The 15,769-nt window shown below is 40.8% G+C and overlaps 1 protein-coding gene across 4 annotated transcripts in view; it reads right to left on the reverse strand.

Moving 5' to 3' along the window:
• Positions 1-15,769, reverse strand: part of mypn (myopalladin) — a 28,282-nt gene that overhangs the window by 1,326 nt on the left and 11,187 nt on the right. The window contains exons 3-21 of one of the 4 annotated variants that reach the window (XM_010901509.4): positions 15,127-15,302; positions 14,701-14,752; positions 14,377-14,542; positions 14,065-14,295; positions 12,704-12,796; positions 12,474-12,615; positions 12,204-12,227; positions 11,350-11,466; positions 10,500-11,241; positions 7,330-8,721; positions 6,934-7,078; positions 5,508-5,588; positions 3,875-4,096; positions 1,860-2,009; positions 1,687-1,769; positions 1,341-1,470; positions 919-1,126; positions 326-491; positions 19-152 (exon numbers count right to left, since the gene is read on the reverse strand). In XM_010901509.4, coding sequence (XP_010899811.2) covers positions 19-152; positions 326-491; positions 919-1,126; positions 1,341-1,470; positions 1,687-1,769; positions 1,860-2,009; positions 3,875-4,096; positions 5,508-5,588; positions 6,934-7,078; positions 7,330-8,721; positions 10,500-11,241; positions 11,350-11,466; positions 12,204-12,227; positions 12,474-12,615; positions 12,704-12,796; positions 14,065-14,295; positions 14,377-14,542; positions 14,701-14,752; positions 15,127-15,302 — 4,454 coding nt within the window. Of the gene's footprint in view, positions 1-18; positions 153-325; positions 492-918; positions 1,127-1,340; positions 1,471-1,686; positions 1,770-1,859; positions 2,010-3,874; positions 4,097-5,507; positions 5,589-6,933; positions 7,079-7,329; positions 8,722-10,151; positions 10,271-10,499; positions 11,242-11,349; positions 11,467-12,203; positions 12,228-12,473; positions 12,616-12,703; positions 12,797-14,064; positions 14,296-14,373; positions 14,543-14,700; positions 14,753-15,126; positions 15,303-15,769 lie in introns of those variants that run through there. The other 3 variants (XM_013132142.4, XM_020047684.3, XM_029120567.2) reach the window with 3 other exon arrangements.

Consider the following 15,769-nt stretch of genomic DNA (forward strand, 5'->3'; position numbering starts at 1 on the left):
ATTTTTAATTGAACATACCATAAATGTCTAGCCTGGCTGTGCATGAAATAATTCCGGCTTCGTTCTTTGCGGAGACGGTGTACCAGCCTGCATCCTCTTTCCTGGTTGGTTGAATCAGAAGGCAAACATATCCAGTGGCATCCTGGTGTAGGCTAGAATCAAATAACATGTATTTCCAATTAAACAACCATACTACATGTATGTATTCACTTGTGTGTGGACGGGGGGCATTAAAATAAAAATATATAAAATGGCCAAATAAGGCATACATGCATATCCGGGCATTTTCTTATGGTAAAAGTTTGGTTTATGAATACTCACTCACCTGACTCTGTCCTTCGTGTGAGGAATGGTGTCGTTGTCTTTTTTCCAGTAGATGAGAGGTGGAGGCATGCCCAGCACCCGACACTCCAGTCGGACAGGTGTGCCCTCTGCGATGCCTGTGTTCTGAAGCTTCTCCACGAAATGGGGAGCTTGCTTCATCTCTTTTTCTGAACCATGCAAGGAATAGTTACTACTACTGAGCAACATTACTACTACTACTTCTTTCTTGTCATGTCAATTCACTGTACTGACACATTCAGGGTTTTGTCCTTGCATCACCAATTAACAACACTGTTTGGCTTTCAATAGATCTAGATTTTAGCAATGAGACACTTTATCTACTTTTCCAGAGGCAGATGAACCTGCAGATACAGTTACTATGCCTCTTCCAGTATCACAGAAGCAGGAGGTCATTTCAAGAGCCTATGCAAACTAACACCAGTGCAATGACTCAAAATCTATGGTATCTGTTTCAGGCATGTGCTAGTAGAGATTTGCCAGTTCCTTACAACTGCATGGAGGAACATTTAAACAGCATCCATGAGTCAATCTGACTACTTAAGTATCCCTTTTTATTCTTTAAAGAAGTCTTACCTACAACCTTTAACTCCAGACTGAAGGAGCTCTGTCCTGCTTTGTTGCTGGCGATGCAGGTGTATGTCCCGGCATCACCCTGTTTCAGAGGGTCAATGAGCAGAGAATGGATGCCGTTCTCCCTCACCAACATTCGATGGTAGTAGTCTGGGTAGATCGGCCTCCCATTGATCAGCCACATCATCTCTGGGTTTGGAAGGCCACTCACCTAGACAACAGAGAAAAGTGAGATGTTCATCTGCAAAAGCCTGTCCTATCAGATTTTTGCACTTAGGCCATGAAATGTTTATATACTTTACATAAAAGTTCCTCAAATTTATACTTTTACCAAATGGATGAAATGCACATTCCAGTAAATCCTTCTTTTCGGCTATTTTACACTCAATGGTTATTTCATTATAAGAGGACAGTTTACTTCATACCTTGCAGTCTAATCTACAGACTTTGCCCTCATGAGCCACCATGTCCCCCGGAGCCTGGAGGAAATGAGGTCTGAAGAAACGTTCCTGGGTTGGTTCACCCTCCTCCACCTCCTGTATGCGGGCCCGCACCCTGCAGGCATGTACGAATGTGCAAAACATCATGATGAATGATGTCTTTGAGTGGTTTATCTTAATGGGTTATGACTGAGCGTTTTAATGGCTTTTTAATAGTAGGTGATATGTGCATTTGGAATTTTACTGTAAGTAGCTTCTAGAAACAACACTAAGAACAGCTGTCATGCTGGCTTACTTCTGCAAATCACAATGGACACTAATTTCTCCTCACCTCTGAGAGCGAATCATATTTGTAGTTCGGTTTCGTAAAGGAGCCGTTTGGATAATCAAATGACCCGAGCAGCTGATACGTCCCTGGAATGAATCCATTAATGAATTAGCAAATCAGACTTTCCAAATTGGGTAAGAAAGGTGTATCAGAGTGATACAATCACAAGAAGTTACCTGAGGGTTTGCTGCCATGACAGTATAGTTGCCGTCATCGTCACTATTTGTGACCTCTATGTGTAGAGCACAGGTGCCGTCCCCCTCCCTTATCTTCTTATAATGGTCATTTTTCCTCAAAATCTGCTTGCCGTCCTTGAACCAGTAAACCTGAAATGGGTTGGAGATTTAACAAACGTTGTGTATATAAAGAGGGGAGAACAAGTATTTGATACACTGCCGATTCTGCAGGTTTTCCCACTTACAAAGCATGTAGAGGTCTGTAATTTGTATCATAGGTACACTTCGAATGTGAGAGACGGAATCTAAAACAAAAATCCAGAAAATCACATTGTATGATTTTTTAATAATTAATTTGCATTTTATTGCATGACATAAGTATTTGATCACCTACCAACCAGTAAGAATTCCGGCTCTCACAGACCTGTTAGTTTTTCTTAAAGAAGCCCTCCTGTTCTCCACTTATTACCTGTATTAACTGCACCTGTTTGAACTCATTACCTGTATAAAAGCACCTGTCCACACACTCAATCAAACAGACTCCAACCTCTCCACAATGGCCAAGACCAGAGAGTTGTGTAAGGACATCAGGGATAAAATTGGAGACCTGCACAAGGCTGGGATGGGCTACAGGATTATAGGCAAGCAGCTTGGTGATAATGCAACAACTGTTGGCGCAATTATTAGAAAATGGAAGAAGTTCAAGATGACGGTGAATCTCCCTCGGTCTGGGGCTCCATGCAAGATCTCACCTCGTGGGGCATCAATGAACATGAGGAAGGTGAGGGATCAGCCCAGAACTACATGGCAGGACCTGGTCAATGACCTGAAGAGAGCTGGGACCAAAGTCTCAAAGGAAACCATTAGTAAAACACTATGCCGTCATGGATTAAAATCCTGCAGCACACGTAAGGTCCCCCTGCTCAAGCCAGTGCATGTCCAGGCCCGTCTGAAGTTTGCCAATGACCATCTGGATGATCCAGAGGAGGAATGGGAGAAGGTCATGTGGTCTGATGAGACAAAAATAGAGCTTTTGGTATAAACTCCACTTGCTGTATTTGGAGGAAGAAGAACGATGAGTACAACCCCAAGAACACCATCCCAACCGTGAAGCATGGAGGTGGAAACATCATTCTTTGGGGATGCTTTTCTGCAAAGGGGACAGGAAGACTGCACCGTATTGAGAGGAGGATGGATGGGGCCATGTATCGCGAGATCTTGCCCAACAACCTCCTTCCCTCAGTAAGAGCATTGAAGATGGGTCGTGGCTGGGTCTTCCAGCATGACAACGGCCCGAAACACACAGCCAGGGCAACTAAAGAGTGGCTCCATAAGAAGCATTTCAAGGTCCTGGAGTGGCCTAGCCAGTCTTCAGACCTGAACCCAATAGAAAATCTTTGGAGGGAGCTGAAAGTCCGTATTGCCCAGCGACAGCCCCGAAACCTGAAGGTCTGTATGGAGGAGTGGGCCAAAATCCCTGCTGCAGTGTGTGCAAACCTGGTCAAGAACTACAGGAAACGTATGATCTCTGTAATTGCAAACAAAGGTTTCTGTACCAAATATTAAGTTCTGCTTTTCTGATGTATCAAACACTTATGTCATGCAATTAAATGCAAATTAATTACTTAAAAATTATACAATGTGATGTTCTGGATTTTTGTTTTAGATTCTGTCACTCAAAGTTGAAGAGTACCTATGATAAAAATGACAGACTTCTACATGCTTTGTAAGTGGGAAAACCTGCAAAATCGGCAGTGTATCAAATACTTGTTCTCCCCACTGTATCAACTCTGCAGTGAAAATAGAGCTGAACTGCCTTTTCAAAGTTCCTGAAACTAGACGACTCTCCGGACTGATACAAAAGAGATGCCCAAACAAACAAAGGCCTCTGTACTTCCTGCCCGAAATTGCTAAGGTAACTTTAAGGTAGTCAGTTAAATAACTGATTCATGTACACATACAAAATATATTTATAATCATTGTATTGTAAATTGGGGACCATAGATTTGGCATACCTTAGGTATAGGGATCCCAACCACTTTACAGGAAAATGTCATTGGCACACCCTCCATTGCTCTGAAGTTCTTCAGCTTCTTGTCAAATATGGGAGCAATGCATTTCCCTGTTGGGATCTCATCGTGATGTACCTCGTCATCAGACTCCTCAACCGGTGTGCGCTCCAGACGGAACTCTATCTCACTCATGAGCCTCTGCTCAAAGTTGGACACTTTGTACTCCTACAATAAAGGAATACTGCTGTGTAAAAGTGATTGCTGGAGCCATGCAAAGAATTACATTTAATGAAGTGTTTTCCTGGTATGGAATAAAATGAAGCAAAACTAAAAAGAGCATTACAGTTATAAAATTATTTCCAGGTGTCATATCATGCTCACAGTATATAATGTAAAGAATTATAAATAAACTTTATAAATAAAATAATAATAATAACAATACTATGGCAGGTATAAGAATAATTTACCTGATTATGGTAGAGACTCCTGACAATAGTTAGAAACATATTTACAAAATATATGTATTATCAAACCTTAAGAAAATAGAATTGAGATTTTTCAGAGCAGCATTTGGGAAATTATTTAAAATAAAGAGGAATCAGACCAAGAACACCATTTCACCATTTAGCAATAGTGATAGGGTTAAGGGCCACATAAGAGTCAATCCTACTTAGATTCAAATGACTCCCTGAATTTAATGTTTACTGCAAAATCTTTTGTGATTTTGGAGTAAACTTCACATTTATCAACCAGTTATCAACATTCTTCCTATCACTCTCCCATGTTATTTTACTGATCCCAGAGAAAAAAAACTGAGAAAAGGACACATCTGGACTTTATAAATCCAACTAAGCACTCTTAACAAAATGATCAGAGCACACAAACTAACAATAGTCATTGAAATGTAATTTTGTTGTTGTTAGTACATAGACATATTCCATTTCTTTACTGTATTTTTATTTCATACATGAGACTATTCATATAATAATTCATTTATTGTTAATACTTTAGGTTATACAATTGATTCGATAATGATTTTGGTAATGACAGTGGCTTGCGAAGTAGTTGTGGAAGCAGTTTGAAATGTAGGTGAACGATAACAGATGTAAGATGTAACATATGTACTGTCATGTAATTTCAATCCTCAGTATAAAAGATGGGAGCAATGGCATCCATTCAAATCTATTAGTTTAAAAGGAATATTGTTAGGCAATTTGTACGCAAGAAAGGTAGGAGGTCGCTCAAAAGTGGGAGTTTGTCCTCTTTTGGACATTACAGGAGTGTTGGTGATACGTATACTTTCAGTTTGGATATATTTAGATAATTCAGGGATAAAAAAATTGCTAACAGATTTGGATATTTGAATATATACCCATACTATTTAAACCCTATTTTGAACATTTACTAACACTTTACATGAAGTTGCTCTTTTATCCGCAGTAATATTTAATTGCAAAATAAGTTTACATTTTTATTGGTTGGAGTTACTTACAATTCCCATATGCAATTACTGAAGTAAAATCTAGTAACATGTTCATCCAATGTTGTTACTGATATAAACCTGGATTTTACACAGATATTAAGAGCAGCTTAACGTAAAGTGTTACTGAATGTTCCAAGCAAAGCAATGCTGTACCTCATCATAGTTAAAGACAGTGGCAGGAATGTTTGGTCCGAGGGCTCTGCTTGCTGTTTTCCCCTCATTAGTAGTCAGCTTCTATGAGAGGATAGGGATGAATGATGAACAATTCAAACAGACCAATGGAAACACACAACTACAGTTAATGTGTGAGTCACGTGTTATTGATATGCATGGTGTTAAATGGGACACATGCATGATTAATTAATATGAAAAAGGATTTGTTTCCAATACTCTGGGTCCAGTTTCTCAAAATGATTTTGTGGGGGGATCCAGATTTTGGCTTGAAAAGTCATTTTAGAATATTTTTTATTTCATGCAATTAATGATTTGTGTATTTCTGTTTCTTTTTTAAATTGAATGCTGTATAGTAACATGAAATGGCTGATGCAAACAACAAGCTATCAATGGAACATCTATGGCTGATTTAAGATAAAAACATCAACTGGGTAATGGTCCACCCTGTTAATTTATAAATGGTTGTGAAGAAAGGATAAAGATCCATCCCACTGCTCTTTCCCCCACTGAAAAAAACCCTTTGGTTGAATGGATGCAGATACAAAGTCCTCCTCAAAATGTGACAATTAATGTGCATGCCATGAAGAGAGTGAATTTATGTTGTTATTAAACAATTGGTTAACGTGATTAAATTATTGCTAATTGATTTTTGGCTGATATATAATGTAATTATTGATGCATAATGTTATAATTGTAATAACATTTTACATTATTGGCAATTATTAAGTTATCCGCATTTGATGTAAATGTTACACTCATTGCATAAGTATCAGTTATTACACATTATCAGTCACTACATAACCTAATAAAAATCAATTAAACTTTGCTTTTCTGTAAGAAAGTTTTTTAAACCTCACCATATTTACATTGGCATTTATTTTTTTGTACAGCCTTTCACCGTTATAAATCTACCCTTCACATATGAGCAAGATATTCCTAATTAATTGACTTAATTCCTGTCCCTATCCAGACTATAAAAAATACATTATTTCAATTTTGAAAAACCCACTTCTTACAGATTCTATCTGACTGGAGAAATATGATCAGATCACTTTTGAAAAACCAGGCCTTTATGATATCTTGGTTTAGATAAAAGCCTTCTCACTGCTTCCAGATTTAATCATGTGGTTTACTCCAATTGCAATCCTTAAGAACTACACCATTGGAATTGAAATTGGAATGCCAAAATAGCAAAAATGATTCCATTTGAATGTTTGAAGGAAATGGTTGAAATGAATCTGTGGAATATGACTTAGTTATTTCAGATCACTCAGTTTCTATGTCGGTTCCATTCCAAGTTAGATTATTACATCAACCAAGTACTCATTCATTTGGTGGAATATTTAGTTATAAGCCCGTCTTCTCCTAAAGAAATGACAGACAGTACAAGGAATATATTCAATACCTGTTGTATACCACGCATAAAATTGTCATTGAGCTGTAGCTTTTTCTCAATATCCTGAAGGAGGTTTTGTTGGCTGCTACGAAGTTCATCATCCGAAATAGGACGAGGGCTTGGAGGCAACTTCTTCAATGAGCCCTGAGGTGGCCTGGGCAACAAAACAAATAAATGATTAAAATGTATTGTTTTCCTGTATAAAACTGGAACCTGATTGAATTGTGAGGTCTTCGAGGTCCAAAGTTCCCTGGGTTTTCCAATATCCCTATTGGAGGATTCCACAATGAAAAATTATTCCATGCTTTTCCCCCCTCCTAATTCCAGTAATCCTTCAACTGGGATTTTCTAGGAAATCCATGAAACTGGGAACGCTTCCTGAAATCAGTAACTGTAGGGTCTTACCCATGGGTGCTCTTGGGTAGGCCCATAGAGTTGGTGGCTTGTGTGGGGTGTAGAGAGGGCAGGACCGAGCTGAGGAAGGCCACATGGTCCTGGATCGGGCTGGAGGTGCTAGACGTCGGGGAGGCTGCCTGCGGGGGTGACTGCTGTGGCAGGGTGAACACAGAGTTAAGGTAGGCAGCAGGCAGCAGTGTCGGGGAGGTTGGGGAGGACATGAAGGAGGGCGGGCTGGTGGGGGACTTGAGGACCCTGGTGGGGAAGAATCTGGGCTGTGGGGAGAACAGGTTGGGACTGGAGGAGTGGAGCTCGGCCGCCAGCTCCTGGAGTAACGGCACAGGTGACTCGGTGGGGGAGGGACTCATGACTGGAGAAAGGGGAGTCCGGGCGGGGATGAACTCCTTTGGCCTGGCATAGTTGAAGCTCTGGGATGTGGGGCTCATGTCGAGGAGGGAGCTGTGGGTTGTTTGAAGTAGGGAGGAGAGGGTGGTATTCTGCACGGTTGTAAAGGGCCTTCCAAAAGCTGCAGGGATGGAAATGAAGGGGGCTGTGTTCGGACGAGGTGAGTTAGGGCTGCTGAACTGGTGTGGTGCGTGAACGGGTTTAGGCAGAGACGAGGGGGCTAAGCTGGGCTGGGATGAATGGGTGGTGTTTTGTTGAGTCATATAGGGTGGGGATGCAGGGCTGGTGTACAGGTGGGGCGAAGGACCAGTGCTCAGTCGAGGGACAGATGGCGAGGTCATATAAGATGCAGCAGGAGACGGCACAGTGCCTACAACAGGCACGGAGGTGGTGGTCATTAGTAGCGCAGAGCTGGTGTTCTGTATTGATGCAGAGGTGGTGTTCTGTAGTGGAGCATTTGTGTAGTTCTGTGGCAGAGCCAAGGTGGTGTTCAGTAGTGGCGCGCAGGTAGTGTTCCGTAGCAGAGCATAGGTGCTGTTTAGTGGCGGTGCAGAGGTGGTGTTCTGTATTGGTGCAGAGGTGGTGTTCTGTACCGGAGCACAGGTGGTGTTCTGTACCGGAGCACAGGTGGTGTTCTGAGGTGGAGCCGAGGTGGTGTTTAGTGGGGGTTCAGCATTTGTGTTAAACAGGGGAGAAGAAGGTAAAGGAGAATAAGAATGTATGGTGTATGGGTTCAGTAGTGGTGCAGAGGCAGTGCTGTGCAGGGGCGCAGGGGTAGTGTTCGTTCTCAGCCTTGGGGTGGAGTTGAGTAAGGGTGTTGGGACTGTGTTCAGTGAGGGTAAGGGGTTGGTGTTCTGCAGGGGCATGGGGGTGGATGAACGGGGCAGGCTTTGCTGGGCCTGGTGCGTTTGTTGGCACTGGGTGGTTCCAGTTGGCTCAATCTGCTGTTGCTCCAGAAGCACCTGGTTGTGCAGAAGCTGTAGCTGAACAGGGTCTCTGAGAACACAGAGATGGAATGTGTTCAAAACATGACAACCTTACAGACCAGGGGAAACAGTAAACATGTCATTGTACGGGGTGACAAAACTAGCGTGGTCCTCAGTCTGTTTGTGTCGTCTTGCCAAGAGGTAATAAACAGTTGGAAAGACAGTATAAACAGATGTAAGACCAGACAAATAAAGACTTAAAGACAGTAAATTATTTAGACAGTACCACATTTGCTTTTGAGCTCTGTATTCCAGTTTCTTACATTTGAAATGTAAAATAACATTTCATTAAATTGTTCACTGTCAGCTTTAATTTGAGGGTAATTTCATCATGTTGACCATTTAGACATTTTTATTCACTTTAGTTTGTACATTTTAATTTACTAAAAGTATTTACACAAATTAACATGATATAAAATAAAGCAGTCATGTTAAATACTTGGTCAGATATCCTTTGTATTCGATGACTGCCTGAAGTTTGACAGACACTGGATATATGAGTAAGTACAAAACATTACTGCTTTATTTCATATAATGTAAATTTGGTCCGTACTGCAGCCATCTTGAGTTTCTGATTGTTTCAGGGCCTTATAGCGTTAAGCATGTGAAAGGCATTCTCAATTGGATTCAGATTGGGTCACTGACTTGGCCAGTCAAGAACTTCCCACTTTTTTGGCTGCAAAAAGCTTTTAAGAAGTAATGGCAGTGTTGGAATTCAGGATCCAGTGTTGGAATACAGAAGCCAAAAAATCTAAAACATCTGAGTGCAGATCCTAAGACACTGTTGATATGCTGTGACTAGGATTTCAATAATTGGCCAATGGAGTAGGCTTCTGTGGATACAAATGTCCCTGAAAGCCATGTTGCCCAGGGTAAAGAACATTAATTGTTGATTAATAACACTATTGCATAAAATAATTGTCCCACAGATCCTTTAGCCACTACTTGTTCAATCCATTGTTGTTATTATTGTTGGCAATTCTTTTTAAAATGTAGATTTAAAAGAAAATGTTTATTTACATTGTTTTTATTTCAATTATCTGTATCTGGTGGCTGACAACCTGAGGTTGCCAGTTTGAAAACTCCTGCTCTTAACATGGTTAAGAGTAGCGCTTATTAAAAAGTAATAAGCGCAGTTCATGAAAGGACAGGTTGAGAAAATAGTCTGCCCTTTTATGGTTTAGTAGCCTGCAAACTCTGAATACGCTCTGCTACTGGAAAAGTCAGGAATGTGCTGTATCATTCTTAGTAGAAGATAAGCTGTCATTGCAATTTGGAACCTTATTGCACTGCAATGATTTTCTAGAATTACATAAAGTTTGGATTACATTCAATATCAGTGACTTTGAAAAAGTGAGAAACAGACATGACTAATGTGAAAAATGCAATGTCAGTGTGCAAAGGTTCCTAACATGCACAAATATATATAATAGCACTTACATTATAAAATGACCATCCTCTGTTTTTTGTAGTTTTAAACTCCACATAGTTAAGCACAGAAATGCATTCGGTGGACTAATAAAAACTGGCACACAGCAGCAGAACAGATAGGGAGCTCAAGAGGAGACCCTCCCACCTCCAATGTTCTAAATGCAGCCGACAACTAAAGATGCTTGCTACACTTCAAAACATATAAAGAGTTATATGACAAAACACAGTTTGTTTTCAGACTGGTTATTCATATTTTCACCACATCGTTTTAAATTGTCGCTGTCTTGGGGTTTACGATTTTCTTTAGAGAGATACCAGTTAGAAGTAAAAAAAAAAAAAAACAGTCAGAATACTCACAGTTTGGGCTTGGCCAGCACTGGAGGTGGGCCCTTATTAGCCAACAGCGACATTTCTTCATATGACATACTACTGTGTGCTTCACTGTCATTGTCCGTTTCGTCCTCGGGCAGTTTAAAGTGCACACGGAGGCCTGCCTTAGAGCCAGACCTGGGCCCGTTTTGGTTCACCAGAACCCCAGGCTTGAGACAGGAGGATATGGGGGGATCAGGGAGGTTAACAGGAGGAGGTTTCTCAGGGTTTTGAGTCCCTTTCACTTTAGGTTTTTGACCAAGACCCAGGTCAGGTAACAGTGAAACTGTACTGGAGTCTTCCTGGACAGTCAAGTGGTTCTCACCACGGCTTTGGACCTCAGGGGTTAGTAGCCCGCTTGAAGTTGTAGCCACGTCTAGGTGAGGGGTGCTCAGGTACAGTGGGTCTAGACGTGATGTGCTGGAGCTACGGGTGCCTATACGAGGGCTGCTGCCCAGGCTCAGAGGTCCAAGGCTGGGCATGCTGGTGCTGACAGTGTCCTGACGCAGCATGCCAGAGCTCAGGGGGTCCAGACGGAGAGTGCTGGTGCTCAGAGGGTCCAGTCGTAACATGCTGGAGCTGAGGGGATCTAGACGGATAGTGTTGGAGTGAGGCTTGACGCTATTGGTGACAGAGGGGAGACTGGGGGGAGAAAGTTTTGAGGAAGAGTGCTCCATCGTTAAAGTGCCTCTGAGGGTTTTTGTGTTGCTGCGGATGGTGTTGTCGTTGCCTATTGTGGTGGAGAGAAATGGATAAGAACATTGAACAACATTAAACACAATCTACAGATGCAATCTAATAACAATCAAGTCTAAACTTTGCATGGCAGTGACGTTACCTTTCACCCTTAGTTTGGCGATACTGGATACAGTTCCATATTTGTTACTTGCGGTGCAAGTGAACGTTCCAGAATCTTCAGGGAAGACTTCAGCAATGACCAAAGTGCATATTTCCTCTAAAGGGAACACAAAATTGGAGAGATGAGGAGAGAACCAGCTTACTGTCATTGAAGGTCAGGCAACTGGACTTTACAGTATTCCATCTGCACATAGCTAACCTACAGCTATGTTAATGTAGGCAGTAAGTTAAAACAGTCAGTAAGCCTTTTTCAAACAACATTTGCTTCCAAATACATGTGCTTCCCTGTGTTTCAGACACTTTGAAAGCTTCTGCGGCGATGATATTTCAACACAGGATTTTAGGATTCCTTATAAGGATGAGTTTTAGATGGAGAAGCAAACTGGCTGTTACTGGCTGGAGTTACAGGAGCAATTGTGTCAGCCTGTAAGATACTGTAAACATCTGAGAAGAGTAATGATGTACATTGTTTTGTGGAAAACATTGCTTAGGCTACAGTAGGACTCTGAGGAAAGCACCCGTCACATATTCAAAACGCTCTATTGTTTCTAAATGCTGATATGTGAGAACGCCATACAAAATACCGAACTGTACATTCTTTAAAATATTCAACATTGTATTTTTAAAGGGGGTCAAATCATGTTTAGTACCACTGATAAGGAGTATCAGATTTCAAAAGGTTCTCATTCCAATTAAAGCTATACAACCAGAATGTTTTTCTTTCTTTACATTTTCATCTCCCAACCCAGCTGAATGGAGAAAAACAAAAGGCCACAATTTTCTGATTTTATGGTTGTATTATTTGTATCATGAAAGTCCCTCCATAAAACATACCTGTTTCTCCCATGGATCGAGGCTCTAAAAAAAGAAAATAAACATTTGATTGAAATCACTGAAGCGTTCTGTTTTTAATGCTGCCTTCTAAAAGAAGCAGCCTTTAGAAGACTTACATTTAAAGATTGTAAAATATACTGCAAAGATTGATCAATTTCAATGAGAATGTGCTAATTAACACATACAAGAATCTATGTAAATCACAGAGAATACCAACAAATGAATGTACATTATTCCAAAACAGTGAAAGAGAGAGGTGGTTAGCCTTACTCTTTTGCAGGATCCTGAAGTCAGGGGAGTCCTCAATGAGGGTACCTTCTCTGTACCAGTCCACCTTGGGAGAAGGAACCCCTTTAACACGACACTCTAGCACCACCAGCTGGCTCTCCGATGCCAACAGATCCTGTAGACTCTGATGGGCCAAGTATAGTGTTTTCAGCATCAGTACATACTATCTGTGCTATATATTTTTTTTTTATTGTTAATAAGTAGAGTGGTACCTTTGTGAAAACCGGGGCAGCCATTAAAGGCCTTCCATCCAGACCTTGAGGATAGACATCGGGACGTAGAGTATTGCTGTCGCCGTTTAGGTTCTGGAAAAAAAGTTATTCCATCAATGAAGTAAAAAATGATAATTTGAAAACAGAGAAAATAAAGTGACACTTTATTATGTTTTGTTCTCTCTGTATTCCAACACTTTAGATTTGAAAAGAGACAATGACTTAGGGGGATGAAGGGCAGACTGCTTTAATTTGAAGGTATTTTCATCCATACTGAATGAACCATTGAGAAATTATGTTTTGTACATTGTCTGTTTTTATGGTACAGATTGTGAAAAAGGTACAAATAATATTTGAACAGATTAACATTATGTCCAATAAAATAGTCAAGTACTTGCATATACTTTAAATGTAATGATTGCCTGACACCCACAGACACTGGTCTGCAACCCACAGACATCAACACACAGAAACAGCTGTGACTTTTCAAAAATGTTGTCCCAAAAAGACCAAGAGAAGCTCATCCATGCTTTTATTTCCAGTAGGGTTGACTACTGTAATGGCCTCTTAACTGGATTCCCCAAAAAGACTGTAAAACAACTGCAGCTCATTCTGAATGCTGCTGCTATGTTAATGTTAACCAGGACAAAGAGAACAGAGCACATCACTCTGATTCTTAAATCTTTGCATTGGCTTCCAGTCAGTTACAGAATAGATTTCTGGAATAAAGAATAAAAACTGGAATAAACTACCAAAAGATCTTAGCCGTGCCCCAAAAGTATACATTTTTTAATCCAGGTTAAAAACACTTACCTTCTCACATGCCTATGACTGAGCACTTAAACTTAACCACACTGTTTAGCCTTATAGCTTCTTTTGTTTTTATCAATTTTTTTATCTTTATAAGTTTTCTTATTGTATTTTTTCTTATTATGACGTATTCATTTGCTTTGATGTTTTCATTTGAGTATTTGTTTTTATCTTATTGTACTTTCATAATTTTTTCTTTGTAAAGCAGATTGAATTGCTTCAATGTATGAATTGTGCTATATAAATAAACTTGCTTTCTTGCTTGCTACAATGTGGGGGACCATGAATAAAATGTGCTGTCATTTCACCTGACATAGGTGAAAATACCCTTAAATTAAAAGTCCACACCGCTGAGTCACGGTATAATTTCTAATTCAAAGTGTTGGAATAGAGAGCCAAAATATACTTATACCAATATGTCACTGTCAAAATACTTTGGAGTACTACACACACACACACACACACACTCACAGGGTTTCAGATATCTTGACTTTCCTTTTTGAGTGTTTCAGGTACACTCAGGTACATGAACGCTGCCATTGGAATATTACCTCAGCCAGAGAAGTCTGTACGGCTGCCACTTGGGCAGGCAGAGTAGAGGAGAAGTGGGTCGGCGGTAGTGCTGTGGCTGAGACGGTCTGTGTTTGTAATGGTGTAGCTGTCCCTGAGACAGGCGATGGCGTTGACAGTGACGATGTTGACACCCCCTGCACTGGCAGGGTTTCTCCAAGTCCTGGACCTTGAGTAGGGACTACTGGGACAGGTGGCGTTGCTGACGACTCCTGGGCAAGGTATGACATAAATTCCACCTGGTTAGGTGATCCGGTTATCAACTCGCTAACCGGTAGGACGGTTGTAACTACCTGGGCAGGTACAGATGCTGCCTGGCTGGAAGGCGGTGAGGTCAGTGAGGCAGCTTCCTGAGGATGTTCTTCAGTGTAAGCAGGTGTGTCTTCCTCGAACACAGACGCTGCACTAACTGCCAGTGGTAAAGATGGGACACCCGGCTGAGATTGGGTCCTCTTGTGCCTTTAGTTTTACATTGGGAACAAGGTACAATGGAGTTGAACATGGCCAACTGGACTATAAACTATAACATGTGTAGGCCTGCTACATCACAGAAAATAAGCCTTTGAAGCTTGCTTTTTTCCCAAAATATAATTTCATTAGAAGAGTGTGGTACTTACTGCACTACATGCTCAAAATGTTGGTCCCCATCAGAATCTGTAGAGGAGGCCCCTGTAAAACATGTGACATAGAGAGTACAGTATTTCTACCATGGTGGACCTTTGTATTATTTTCTGTATTCAAGTTCAAATTAAACATTTGAACCAGAGAAGACAACGGGTTCACAGCCTTAATTATTCAGTCCCCTTAACATTCTCCATATATGATTGTGTTATAGACATCCAAATATGTTGTAATTGAGTAAATCTATTTTGTCTATATAAGGTCCCACACTTCACAGTGCATGGCAAGTAAGCAGGCAAGAAAGCCCTTGGTCAGGGAGGTGACCAAGAACCCAATGGCCACTGTAACAGGTGTCTAAATACATTCTGGCACTGAATATGGTAAGTCTGTATATGATGATGCACTCTACCATATGGGTCTACCTTCGATGTAGATTTCAGCAGATGTTGAGTCAGTGCCGTAGAAGTTGGAGGCAAAGCAAGAGTACCGCCCAGTGTCTTCCTCAAATGCCTCAGCAATGATCAAAGAGTGCAATTCGCCATTGTTGATAATCTGAATGTCAGGACAGTTCTCTAGCTCCTTTCCCTCACAAAACCACCTGAAAATGCATACAGTTGATATATTGTTTTATAGGATTTCAGCTCATTGTGCAAAATCATTGTAAGGGAAAGAAATAAAAACTATGTAAACATTCTACTTCAAGTTACATTTTGTAATTACGTCAACTTAGTAATTCCAGTTGAGTATTTAAAAAGCCTGAAAACTTTTCTGCACTCTTAAATCATAAAGCAATTATGTATGGATTGAGTGTTTACCAGTTCTTTCACAGAATGAATGGTACGTCTGGCTAACTGACAGTAAATACATCCAATAGTCAGGGGACAAAGTTCTGGTGGGCTCTGGGGGCTTTCAGTGTAAAAACCAGAAGCCACCACAGCACCTTATCATGGCACATGAGATCTTTCCACATTACTACAGTGAGTATAGAAAGTCATCACCCCTTTTAAAATGTTCACCCTTTGTTGCCTTAAAGCCTGAAATGAAAACACAGAATATCATACCTTT

This window comes from Esox lucius, chromosome 6, assembly GCF_011004845.1.
Source record: "Esox lucius isolate fEsoLuc1 chromosome 6, fEsoLuc1.pri, whole genome shotgun sequence".
NCBI classification, from domain to species: domain Eukaryota; kingdom Metazoa; phylum Chordata; class Actinopteri; order Esociformes; family Esocidae; genus Esox; species Esox lucius.